The sequence below is a fragment of the Vipera ursinii genome (genome assembly GCF_947247035.1).
Source record: "Vipera ursinii genome assembly, chromosome: 5".
NCBI lineage: Eukaryota > Metazoa > Chordata > Lepidosauria > Squamata > Viperidae > Vipera > Vipera ursinii.
Window position 1 is genome coordinate 61532437 of NC_139518.1, and position 13212 is coordinate 61545648.

At 37.4% G+C, this 13212-nt stretch overlaps 1 protein-coding gene across 2 annotated transcripts in view; it reads left to right on the plus strand.

Moving 5' to 3' along the window:
• The window catches only part of ZRANB1 (zinc finger RANBP2-type containing 1), a 53926-nt gene that overhangs the window by 35765 nt on the left and 4949 nt on the right, over window positions 1-13212 (plus strand). For both annotated transcript variants that reach the window (XM_083364472.1, XM_083364473.1), the window contains exons 6-9: window positions 3422-3493; window positions 5649-5847; window positions 6472-6592; window positions 11197-11326. In XM_083364472.1, coding sequence (XP_083220598.1) covers window positions 3422-3493; window positions 5649-5847; window positions 6472-6592; window positions 11197-11326 — 522 coding nt within the window. The remainder of the gene's footprint in view (window positions 1-3421; window positions 3494-5648; window positions 5848-6471; window positions 6593-11196; window positions 11327-13212) is intronic.

The window sequence follows — 13212 nt, forward strand, 5'->3', positions numbered from 1 at the left end:
CATTGATTTTGCTTGTGGGAAGATTGCAAATCACACTGTATGACTTCTGGAGCCGTGTGATGGCCAGAATTTCAGGGACTGGTTGTAACTGAAACATGAATGGAAGTTTGTTAAATAAGGATCACCTGTTTTCACATGCAGGGTCCTCTCCTCTCCTCTCCTCTCCCCTCCCCTCCCCTCCCCAAATCCTTCACATCAATCAATGGTCCTATGAAAATAAAGGTACCCACCGTAGCTTTGTCAACCTAGGAGTCACACAACAGTGTTTTTTTTTGTTTTTTTATTTATATTCTTTTTTTTTATTGAAAAGTTTTAAAATACAGTTTTCCTTTAAAAAACCCCCCTTCCCCCTCCCTCCTCCCCTCCCTACCTCCCCCCTATCTCCCCCCCTCCCCCTCTCCCTCCTCCCTCCCCTGCCTCCCCCCCCTACTTCCCCTCCTCCCCCCCTCCCCCCCGACTTCCCAGAGCAAAATACAAGGTATATATCTAAAAAGCAATCATAAACAATCATATACTAACAATTATAAACTCTAAAATCCATCACTCTCTAGCTTATATAGAGTAAACCAATCCTTAATAATACTAAATATGTATAAAGAACTAAAATAAAAGAAAACTAGCGTCATTCCCATCTATGTTCTTCCACAATTCACTATTACCTAAACATATTCTCATTTACACATCACAAGCACCTATCCCTATTAACATCTCTAGCCAAAATAGGCTATAATAGATAGTTCTTACACAAATTAACCCGCATCAACCCACAAAACTTTCTTCCTCTTCCTCTGTAGTAAATTGTCCATTAATTCCAAATTGAAGATTCTGTTACCATACATATCATCCCAAAACTCTTAAAAACACAACTACCACTTGACTGTAAGTATATTGTGGAAGTTCCATAGATTTCTACTGGTCTTATTTTTTTATCTTTTTTGAGCGTTTTACACAACAGTGTTTAATAAGACAAAAAAAATAATAGATTAGGCTATTAGTTCTACTCATATTCATGTTACTTGCAGCATTCCTTGCTTATGGTAGGGGCATAATTCCAGTCAATTCTCAGTCACTGAAAGTGGACCTATCAGTAAAAGGTTAACTTGACCTTTTTGAGATGGAAAGCAGGGCTTAGTCTTACATCTAGGGAGGAAATCCCTCCTCATTTGTCTTAGTTTTGCCCAGATTTTCCTTGGGCTAGCTATTGACAAGGCTGAGGGGGGAAAAAAGTTCCCAGCCAGTGTTACCTATATTCCATGTAGCATTATCAATCAGTGTGGATTTATTTGGTCAGTTTTCTGCAAATGCAACCAGAGCCCAAAACATTTAAATTAAAAGAAAACAATATATATCCAAGAAAGGGGAATATGACCATCTGAAAGATCAACCCCATAAAATGAAAAAGAACAAAAGGATTAAAAAAAAACCTCCCAAAGAGGTTTAACCACCATCCTAACCATCCCAGGTTATGTGTCTGCCTCTCTCCCATTGTTTCAACTTGGCACAACTGGATCTAGCAGAGAGGGCGTGCTCTGGGTCCCTTCTATTAAACAATGTCATCTTTTGGACTTGAGTGTCATACCTTTTCTGTGGCAGGTCTTGTTCTATAGAACACCAATCCCTAGACCAGAGACCGGTTACGTGGAGAGAGTTTTTCCACAGACTGGTGTGTGGTTTTGTGTGCTGCCTGCATCCCGTGGAAGCGGCTTTGCTTGTTTCTGTGGACCGGTTGCTGGCATGCCACAGCTTGGTACTGGTCCATGGACCGGGGGTTGGGGAACCATGTTAGTCCTACATAAGACTCTGAAGAATTGGCCGTTTTCCCAGGCATTTGGGCCAAGAAGTTAGGTGACAACTCAACTCAAGGTATAACATATAAAATATATCTCTATAATTATTTAGAAATATGCCCCCTTTCTCGTGCATCCTCTTCTATCAGTTGTTTCTTAATCCTGCTCTACATTGGAGTTCCAGTATTCTTGTCTGTTATTCCATGTAGATTGACATGAGGAGAACGATTTTCATTTGGAGCTTTTCTTCAGGTACTCCATGGCAAGCCCAGTCTCAGGAGCTTAATTTTTTCCCCAGTTCAACAGAGCTTAAATAGGCATTCTATTTGTAACCTGTACTATGACTATAGCAAGTATTTTGTTTTCATGTTTTCAGATTATTTGTAAAAAGTAATTTCATCAGTATAAACTCATTATATTTGAGTTATCATATATTTTTGTTGCAAAAGAGTATTTGGAAGAGGCTTTGAAAGTAGAATACCTCTTCAATTTTACAATTATACTTAATTTGTTCTGATTCATTAGAGTATGTAATGCAAAACAATTTGGCTACACTACTAAGTGAAAATAATTATTTTTGGTGCATCTCTTTTGCTAAGTCGGGTGGGCCAGGAAAGGGAGCAAGAATAATGTTACTTTCTACTGAGTGTCTTAATAGAATTTTCAAGCCTAGTTTCCTAAACTCATTTTATCTAGAAGCTCTAATTAACAGGATTGTGTCATTTATTATGTTTGCTGCACAAATATGTTACTATTTCATGGGAATCATATAAACTAAAAAAATACTTTTTAATTAGTTTACTCTGATCAAACACCTGCTGTATATATTGGTTGTCTAACATATAATTGAAATGCATAAATATGTTTACTATTTAATGCGTAATAGGAATTCAGGTAGGACAAATGGAAAAGGTTTGAATTATTTTATAGTGCATAACTATTATAATTGCAGCTTACATTTTAAGGACTTAACATTTTTCACTTTTAACCAATAACATTTGTATATAGATTCATACAAGAATCCTGCATTGTCAAATTCTGTAGTACGCCGTGTTATTCAGTAAATATATAGCCTTAGTAGATTTAGCAAGAAATATTTTAAGTCTATGGGGAAGTAATTTTTTAGGTTTTGGAACTGGCAATCCAAAAGGAATAATCAAGGTACTATCTTTTTACAGCAGTAAAAAAAACCAGTCTTTTTCAAGTTGCATTTTAAAATGTAAGTAGGGCCAGCATCCCATATATTTTATATTTTTGTTTTAAGTCATATTAAAAATACATTATTGCAGACAATTTCAGGAGGTCAAATGTAGTTTCACCAGGGTTCTGCACCCTTAAAGCCTTATGTTCTGCAACTTTGCTTTACATTTTAGTCATTCTTGAGTTCATTACTTGTATTATTTGGTGTTAGTTCACAATAAAAATTTATATATGTGTTGGGAACTATTGCATTGATACCTCAGGTATCACTTGATGAGTTTAGTTATGAAAGAAAAAGAACTGCATGAAAAAATGAGTATGTTCTGAAGAGTGTTCATCATATTGTGTGAAACAGGTTTTAAAGTAGAGAAAGTTGTACATTTAAGTGAATTGTTACGGTCAGATGTGTAATAATCAAATGTTTTCCTTTATAGATATTGAAGATTTGCCGCCAACAGTTCAAGAGAAGCTTTTCGATGAAGTACTTGATAGGGATGTTCAAAAAGGTAAATATATGGTATAATATATAGTTTGCACAGTATGATATTATTAACTGTGCTTTGGAATTTACTTTGGAAAAGTTTTTATGTGAGATTTATGGAATCTTAATTAAAGGAAGACTAGAACTATTCAAGAACAGTAGGGAAAAATTAAATATAAATACACAAATTGCATATATACTGATGAATAAATTGATGTTCTTTTCTTTGATGTATTATCAGAAGGAGGGTATAGGTAGCAGTCTAATTCAGTAAATTTCCCCAAAATGTCTGAGGTGTTCATAGTTTTATGAAAGGGACAAGTAGACTCGAAGTAGAAAAAATGGTTGGTTATACACATTAGGATTTATTTATAATTTATTGACAAAAACATAGAAACTTGACTAATTTGGAGACAATTTCTTTTTACACAGTGCTGGGATTGGGTCAGACATTTACAGTTGTCAAACTGTACATCATGGTTGTACTTTGGTAATTAATTCAAAATGATTTTAATGATGTATAGGTTTAATGTAAAAGATAGGTATGTTTGTTTTTCTTGCTATCTAAAAGAGAATAACTTATTAGCTAGTTAGCTATAGATACCGAGAATAGTTATAAATAAAACTATAATTATCCTTTTTTAAAATTAGGGAGACCATTCTAATGTCTTTCCAACAAAACTGCTTAGCAAAAACTAAGTAAGATGGCTTTTGGATAAGCTTTCAATTTTGTTTTTTTACTTTTTTCATTCCCTGGAGCAGTAGCTAGATATTGGAATCAAGAGATAGGTTGGCAAATTTCAGGGAAAGTAAAGTAAATCAGTTACAATAATACACACAGTAGTAGTGCAAAATAACGAGCAAGTGAGAATCATTCATTTAGTTGGCAATTTGATTTCCCCCCACAATTGCTGCTCTTTGAAGTAACCTTAGAACAGAAGAATTTTAAGGTAGATTAAAATTGTATTGGAGTTTCAATTGTTTATTTATTTAGGATAAGGTTGGCCATCAAATATCCTTAAAACCATATAATACGGGGCCTGTTAACTAATACATTAAGTCAGGGGTGTCAAACACAATTTCATTGAGGGCCGCATCAGCATTGCGGTTGCCCTCGGGGCCGGGTGGGTATGGCCTGGGTGGGCGTGGCCTACTGGGTGGGTGTGGCTAGAGTGAATATGGCTTACTGGGTGGGCATGGCCAGCTCTACATCATTCGCGTCAAGGGTGCCTATGGGGGCCTGGGCAGGAGTGGGACAGATCTGAGGGTCTCTGGCAGAAGGAGGGTCTCTGGGCCAGGGCCAAGGCAGTGGGGGCCATTCCCTCACTGTTTCCAGGATGGCTTCACGGGCCGCATGAAACCACTTCACGGGCCAGATCCAGCCCCCGGGCCTTGTGTTTGACATGTCTGCATTAAGTGATAGTAGATGAATTGACTCTTAAGAAAAAGAATGTAAAATTCAGGAATATTTTTATTAGGTCAGCCCCAAATTTCTGAATTTTCAACCACTTTCAATCAAACAAGTTGGTAAACAAAACCAAAACAGAAAAGAGTGGGAAAAATAAAGAGGTTTAATGCTTGGGATAAGGGTTTTGCAGATAGAGGAGACAGGAGAGGCAAGGGACCTCAGATTCTTTGCATCCATGCCTTCAGAAACCTGGTTATAAGGATGGGGACCCAATAACCATGGCTGAAGAGCAGAGGGAAAGAAGGAAGGGAAAAATGAAAGAAGCTGCTATAACAAATCACCTGGAAATGAGGAAAGAGGGGCTGCATCACAAGGCAGAATCGGAGACCTCGGAACACTCAACCCTGACCACTTTCTGCCTTTTTTTCCTGAGCACGCCTGGGACTCAGGCCTGCTACTGCCACAACAGCAAAGAAGAAACAGGCAAGAAACTTTTTCTTGCTGGACTTCAGTTCTGGCAATTTGGAGATGCTAAGCTCCCCACTATTGCCTTGAAGCTAAGAGAGTTTTACTTAAAAGCCTTAACCCGAAGTGCTCAAATTTAGTCATTTTGGTATGGAGGTGAAAGTTCTGTCAAGTGTCACTAGAATGAAAAAAGAAATCAAGCAATTCGTCGGCTGTATCTAAAAATAATAAAAGGTGGCCAAATGGTTTTGCCTCTTGATCATTGGATTTAAGATGGCTGATTGGGTATTATTTCTGTTTTCTTTAGAACTAGAAGAAGAATCTCCCATTATAAACTGGTCACTGGAGTTGGGTACACGTTTGGACAGTAGACTTTATGCACTTTGGAATCGGACTGCAGGAGATTGCCTGCTTGATTCAGTTTTACAAGCTACCTGGGGCATTTATGATAAGGATTCGGTGCTACGTAAAGCTCTTCATGACAGTTTACATGATTGTTCTCATTGGTAAGCAGAAATGGTTTTGCTATACAATCAGATAACTTTTATTTTACAATTATAGTTTATTCCACTTTTTCCCCCCAAACAAAAGTCCAAAGCTTTTAGATTTGGGAGGGATAGATTTCCTAGTCCTTTACAGCAATAACAACATACTTTTCCAATCTTACTCTGTCGTAAAATATTGAAACTTTTGTGTCAGAAAACCTTGTAATTTATACAGAGAGTAAGTTTTGTCTATATATTATATAAAGTAACATTTAATTAGTCAACTGATGTCCAATGGAATTTATGTGAAATAATATTTAAACATCTTGTCACATCTATGTTTTTGCTGTGATTGGGGAAGTTTGTACTAGCACAGCCTTCTCTACCTTTGACCTTATCTACAGACGTGTGGATTTAACTTAGATAACTTTGAGCATTGGCCATGTAGGCTAACTCTAGGAGTTGTCCTGAAGACACCATGAGTTGGAAAGATTATCCTGGTTCACTGCGCATAACTGACAAATCAAACAAAACATGAGCAATGTCTTCAGTTGCTGGGGTACTGCATATATTGGTGATAATACTGATTCTGATTCTACACCTATTTCATGATGAAATAAACTGTTATGCATGTACTTTTTATAGGTTCTATACCCGATGGAAAGAATGGGAGTCATGGTATTCTCAAAGCTTTGGTTTACATTTTTCACTGCGAGAAGAACAGTGGCAGGAAGACTGGGCATTTATACTTTCTCTTGCTAGTCAGGTAAGAATGTCACTGTAAGTAAAAGCGGAACATGGGAAAGACAACCTTGGCAAGAAATGTATTTTCATTTTTATTAACAAGTTCTGTAGATTTCTGTTTTGTCATGCACATTTTAGATTACCTGACTCAAAACTCTTTCATTTAGTAGGCCTCTGACATTGTTATAGGTTACTTTAAGTTGATACTTGTATTTGTGAGTGCGTCAGATGTTATAAGCACTGTCCAGCCAAAATTATCAATGGGATTTTTTACATTTTACATAAAATTGAAATTATGTATAGAGAATTGGGCTTAATTATACCAATTTGAATAGTTACAGCTTCTTTAAGCTACATGTATACTATCTCACTGAACTGAATGGGAATTTCTTCTGAATACACCTGCAAGTCTAATTACAGATGAATTTGGGAACTGTGCTAACTTTGAGCATTTATAATAATCTATCTAATCTTTAGGAAAGCCTGCATAAATAAATATTTTAAGCTTCATAGATTTTTCTTTGGATAATATTATAATTATGCCTACCAGAAGATATCTCCAAAGGAAAACAGGATTATATAAAAGACTAAACATTAGGAAAAAAATCAGTATACTTCCCATTCTTCTTGTTGGCCATTGTTGCAAATTTCCACTAAATCAGCCTGGAATTTCCTTCCCACCTCCCCTGCCCAAACAAATATATGTATGAGATACCCTGGTGAGTTCATACTGACCCGGAGGCTACATGCACCAAGAAGAGAGAGAAAAATAATATTAAATGGATTATAAGGCACTCAGCTGTGAATTAGTTGATGTCCTATCTAATATATACACACTACATAGGAATTATTCTTTTTCAGATTAATTTCTCTCACATGCATGTTGTAAAATGTAACGCATGCATGTTGTAATCCACATTCACATCAGAAAGAGAGATTGCAAAAAATATTGGCTCAGAATGGCTCAGGATGTTGTAGCAAGTCCTATTGTGTGTGTTTGTGTGTTTGATAAATTTGTTTTATCAAATTTACATGGCCATCCATCTCACACCCCATGCTGATCTCACTGTAGTAATCCATTTGGGAGGTGACCAGTGCATGATTGTGAGCAGAGAACCTGATTTAGGAATGGGCACACCACATGAAGCTGCGCAAAGGCCCCCCTAGCCATCACTTCTACCTGCTCTTTGAGCAGGAATTGTGAGTCCAGGACCCCGCTCCCAAGTTTGTGTACTAGCACAGTTGTAAAACTGGTGGGCCTCCAAACCCAAGCCACTCAATCTTGCCAAGGTTCAGCTGAAGCCTGTTGTTCCTATCCAAACACTCACAGCCTCCAGATGCCAGGATAAGACATTAAGAGCCTCACATCAACTTAATTCACCAGCTGCCAGAGATACATAGTTGGGTATCAACAGTGTACTGGTGATAATTGACCCCACAGTCATACCCATTGAGTAAGAGAATGCAAAAACATTAGCTCAGTTTGGGCACACATACCTTGTAGCAAGTCTCCTTACGTTTACTTGCTCTTACCTCCAGGTAAACGTGCATAGTCTGTTACTATGCTGGAGATGGGTCTAGTTAGCCCAGCTTACTCCATGTAATTAAGATACATACTGGAGAAGAGATCCTTGGGGTATTGAGTTTTGTTTTTTTTCCCTTCTGTTTGCAACAAGGAAACAGGTTGATAGAGGTCTTTGTGCTGGGCTGCAAGCACATGGAAATCTATGCATGCTTACTCTGTAGAAAATCCCATTTAGTTCATTGGCTCTTATTCCCAGGTGAGTATTTTTAAAATTTCTAGTCCTGTTCAATCAGCATGCTGCCTCATTCTCTTCTCATTCCCTTCCATTCCCTTCCATGTGTAGAGGATAAGGGTCTGCAGTGGGGAGACTTCTATTCCCTGGAGTCTCTCTGAAGATTTAAAGTTTTTTTCCTGAATCTTCCTGTAGAGAATCTCCATGGGTAGAGGAGGCTCTCCATTGCAGATACCCTCACTCACTGCATGTGGAGGGCGTCAGGGAAGGCAGGACTAGTATGCTTGTCAATGTGTCCCCCTGAAAAGGCGTTTATTCCTCCGTCTGCTGCCTCCATTTCATGCTTGCTTTATTTATATCTCCTGCCTGTTCATCTGCTTTCAACAACATGTTTCTGCTATTGTATTTTTCCTCCCCTCCCAATATTTTTTGGGGGGAAAGAGCATTGCGTTCTTTTAGATCAATCTGATTGTAGCTTTCTGTGTGTATCTGTAACATTCTTGGTTGTCTAAAAGGCATGCATACCCCCCTCTACTCGCCCAGCATTTTGAGTTTCTGCTCTGGTTCTATGGATCTAAATTGCATAATGTAAATTGTAATGTGTAATTATTTTATAATAGTGTCAACATCGTTACTGTAATCATTTCAGCTGACATCCTGCTTGTTTTTCTGTGCTTCGGGCACTGGTTAGACAACACAGTTTTTGTTGCTTGTTTACTAGGGTTTGAGCAGTATTCCAAGCTGGTTTAAAAAGCTGGAGAGTGTTGCATCTCCATTAGTACTGTGAATGGTGATTATATAAGTGCTTTCTAACTCTACTGTTCAGATGAATGTACTTTATTTAGTTGTTTCATACATAAATATGTTTATTGTCGGTTGAAACTGAAGTTCCCTAGTGTCCTTAGTTTTCAGAAACCAAAAGACAAATCATCTTCTCTTTAAAGGGAGAATGAGAGTTACATTGTGGCTTGTATCAGCATGTGTGGCAAGATGGATGACAGGCCTAGCTCCAAAATTACATAGAACAATCTGCCAAAGCTCAGTTCTTTCTTTGCTTATACCATATAGTTAGAATGTTGCCAAACTACATTTTTACACACACACACACACACACACACACACACACACACACACACACGCAGATTCTAAGGAGATTTATCCTAAATCTCTTCCTCTTTTTCTGATCTACCCCTGGGCTGCGTTGTCTCACACACATAACCCAGAATGTGCTCCTTCCTTCTTGGGAAACTGCTGCTTCACTGTATCCATCAGACCAGCTTCCCCTTTCTAGACACATTCCATCACCCTAGGAGACTTACCCCAGTGACTGTTGATATCTCCTGGCTCCTTCCTCGTTAGCCTTTTTGGGGAAGCCAGCCGTGAAAGTTGCAAACGATCATAGGGCTGCAACTGGACATAAGTGCAAAGCGGTTGCCATTGCCCTAGTTGCAATCATGTAACTTCCGAAGTCTGGGGTAGCTGGAACTCCAAGGACAGGTTACAACCATTCGTTTAGCATTGTCAAACTTTGAATAGTCACTGAACATATGATTGTAGATCAAGGACTACTTATATGTATAGACAGATGGAATGCCACAGGTTTTAACTTAATGGGTGGTTTGATTTGTCACTGATGAGTTGGATGAAGCAGGGCACCTTGTAATATTTACAATCAAGGCATTAATGATGTTGTAACAATTATTACGATGACTAGAATATATTCCCCCAAAGCTGGAATATTTAGACTGATAACAAAATTTTCCATTTTTTAATGAATAATGTGCACAACTCAGAAGTTAATAGTGAACACCATATGCTTAACTTAATTAAATATAATTTTGTACACTGAGAGTAAGCCTACAGAATGTAACATGAATAAATGATGATAAGAATTCACATTGCTTCACTGTAATATCTGACGGTAATACTTTAAGGTTTTAAAGTGTGCTAAGTCAAATTTCACCATAACATTAAAATTGCTTCTCTAGTCACTATATCAGGTAATATGCAGTAATTTTGCATGTAGTCTATTAACATAAGAAAAACCTGATATCCTTTTATATACTTTCTCTTATCCCCTTTTCTTTTGTAACTTTGCCTGTCTTCCCTAGGCTACTCTAATTGGAAGCCTTATAGGAGGCATATATATATAATTAAAACTGGATAGCATTAATAAGACAAAACTAATGGCTTTACTGGCCTTGGTTTTTCTCATGTAATTTATGCCTCATTAAATGGTGATTTACCGGATTATAAGAGTACAATTAATCAGCATTTAAAAAGTTGATTTCTAAAAACTTTTCAGTTACAGTAAAACCTCAACAGACCATTCACAGGAAGAATGACTGTTAAACGAAATTACTGTTTAATCTGAAATATATTTTGCACATGTGTAAAATGCCTATCTACCATTTTGCACATGTGTAAAAATATGCATAGGACCTCCCAGCTGATTAAAGACGGCAAGATTCAGTGTTTTAGCCTGCTCCCTTCACTTGTTATGGATATAACCAGGAGGAATAGGACTCTGGCTGCAAGGGAGCAGGAAACACTGTTGATTTCCAGAAGTCCCTGCTAAACTGCTGTATCCCACTGGACATCTTCTCAGTGCCCCCAGTGTCTCAATGGGGCAGATCCCATTGGTCTGCTGCTGCCACAAATCTTCTCACCAGTTCCCTTCCCAATTTCAAAGAGCTTAGCTATGATTTAACAGACGTTGTTATTTCAGAGATAAGTCTGGTCTCTATTCTGGTCTGTTGAGTTCATTCAAATGGTGGTCTTATTGTATTGTACTAAAATCAAAAATTAAATGTTATTGCTTTGTGTCACCTAAAAATAATTTTATTTTAAAATGTTGTTTTTGAAACAGCCTGGCGCAAGTTTGGAACAGACACACATTTTTGTACTTGCACATATTCTTAGAAGACCAATTATAGTTTATGGAGTTAAATATTATAAGAGTTTCCGGGGAGAAACTTTAGGATATACTCGTTTTCAAGGTAAGTATGATTTATAATAGAAACAAGTTTTTAATTTAAAACCTTGAAAAGATACTGGGAAAATCTGTAATTTAAAGAAATTTAAAGTAGTAAATTTAATTACTATTATGTTTAAAGTTCTAGTATTTTTAATACTTTTCTTGAATTTCTTTTCTTTTTCCTAATCCTTTTTTCTACTTTTTCCATTTTTTAGTTTGTATTAGTTTTTATTGCTGTAATTGTAGTTTTTAAAATACATTGGCAGGTTACATTGATTGTGATTCAGTGCAATAGAAGCATTTAAAAATACTTTGGAGTCTTTTGAAGTTAGTAGAAATATAAGTAACTTCTGAGTTCAAGAGTTCAATTTGGTATATGCTTGTCATAATGATAGGTTGTTGTTGTTAGTTGCGAAGTCGTGTCCGACCCATCGCGACCCTATGGACAATGTTCCTCCAGGCCTTCCTGTCCTCTACCATCTTCTGGAGTCCATCTAAGCTCACGCCTACTGCTTCAGTGACTCCATCCAGCCACCTCATTCTCTGTCGTCCCCTTCTTCTATTGCCCTCAATCTTTCCCAGCATGAGGCTCTTCTCCAGTGAGTCCTTCCTTCTCATTAGGTGGCCAAAGTATTTGAGTTTTAGCTTCAGGATCTGGCCTTCTAAAGAGCAGTCAGGGTTGATCTCCTCTAGGACTGACCGGTTTGATCGCCTTGCAGTCCAAGGGACTCGCAGGAGTCTTCTCCAGCACCATAGTTCAAAGGCTTCAATTCTTTGGCGCTCAGCCTTTCTTATGGTCCAGCTTTCACTGCCATACATTGCAACTGGGAAGACCATAGCCTTGACTATACGCACTTTTGTTGACAGGGTGATGTCTCTGCCTTTTAGTGTGCTGTCTAGCATAATGATAGGTAGAAAGCATAATACTTAATATCAGAAATCTCATAGTATTACAGTTTATCTTTAGAATATTGTGATTGGTAGCCTAAAGGAATTTGTGACATAAAATACAAGTCCCTAAGGGAAGTTTCACACATTCTTCTACTTTTTAAAATAATGTAGTAACCTGAAAACATAGTTTAAAGAAAGTTTTCTATCATGTTTAGATTTAAGTTTTATGATATCTTAAACTCTTTTTTATAGGAAAAGCACAATGTAAGAATTACTTTCAGTTAGTAGGAATTTTAGTTCTTTAGTAATCAGAACTTTTAAAGTAAGAATTACAAATTATGGATTCATTAATTTGTGAAAAGCTTCACTGTGAAGCTCAATAGAGTAGTCTGAAAGATGAGACAATTGTTCTAAGTTATTTAGACACATTTAGAATGTTGAAAGTGCGAGTAATCTTCGCTTATTGACAATAATCGGGATTGGGAATTCCATCACTAAGCAATGTGTTCGTAAGGCATAGCATCACGTGACCATAGTGGCCGTTCTGACCATTTTAGTTGCTCTTGTTAGGCAAATCCCACATGGTTGCAGTGTTTCATAGTCATGTGATTGCCATTTGCAACCTCCTGCCAGCTTCCCCACTGACTGTGGAAATGGTGATTATGTGACTGACTGCAGGATGCTCACTGTTGCCAAGGGCCCAAGTTGTGATCACATGACCACTACAATGGCTGCAACTGCAACTGCAATGACTCATAAAAAGTATCTCTCTTTCAGTGCTGTTGTAACTTTGAATGGTCACTGAATGAGTGGACGTTAGAACTAGCTGGATGTCCTGGTATTTGCACAAAATTCACTACAAAATGAATATAACCAGCCAGAAACCATCTATTTACAAAAAGGAGTGGAGTGTAGGAGTTTTTCTGACCTGAGTTAAAGAGAATTAACTGAAATCAAGAATTGAAATAGGTCTTGTATAAATTAATTGCCTATGATTATCTGCATCTTAAAATTAAA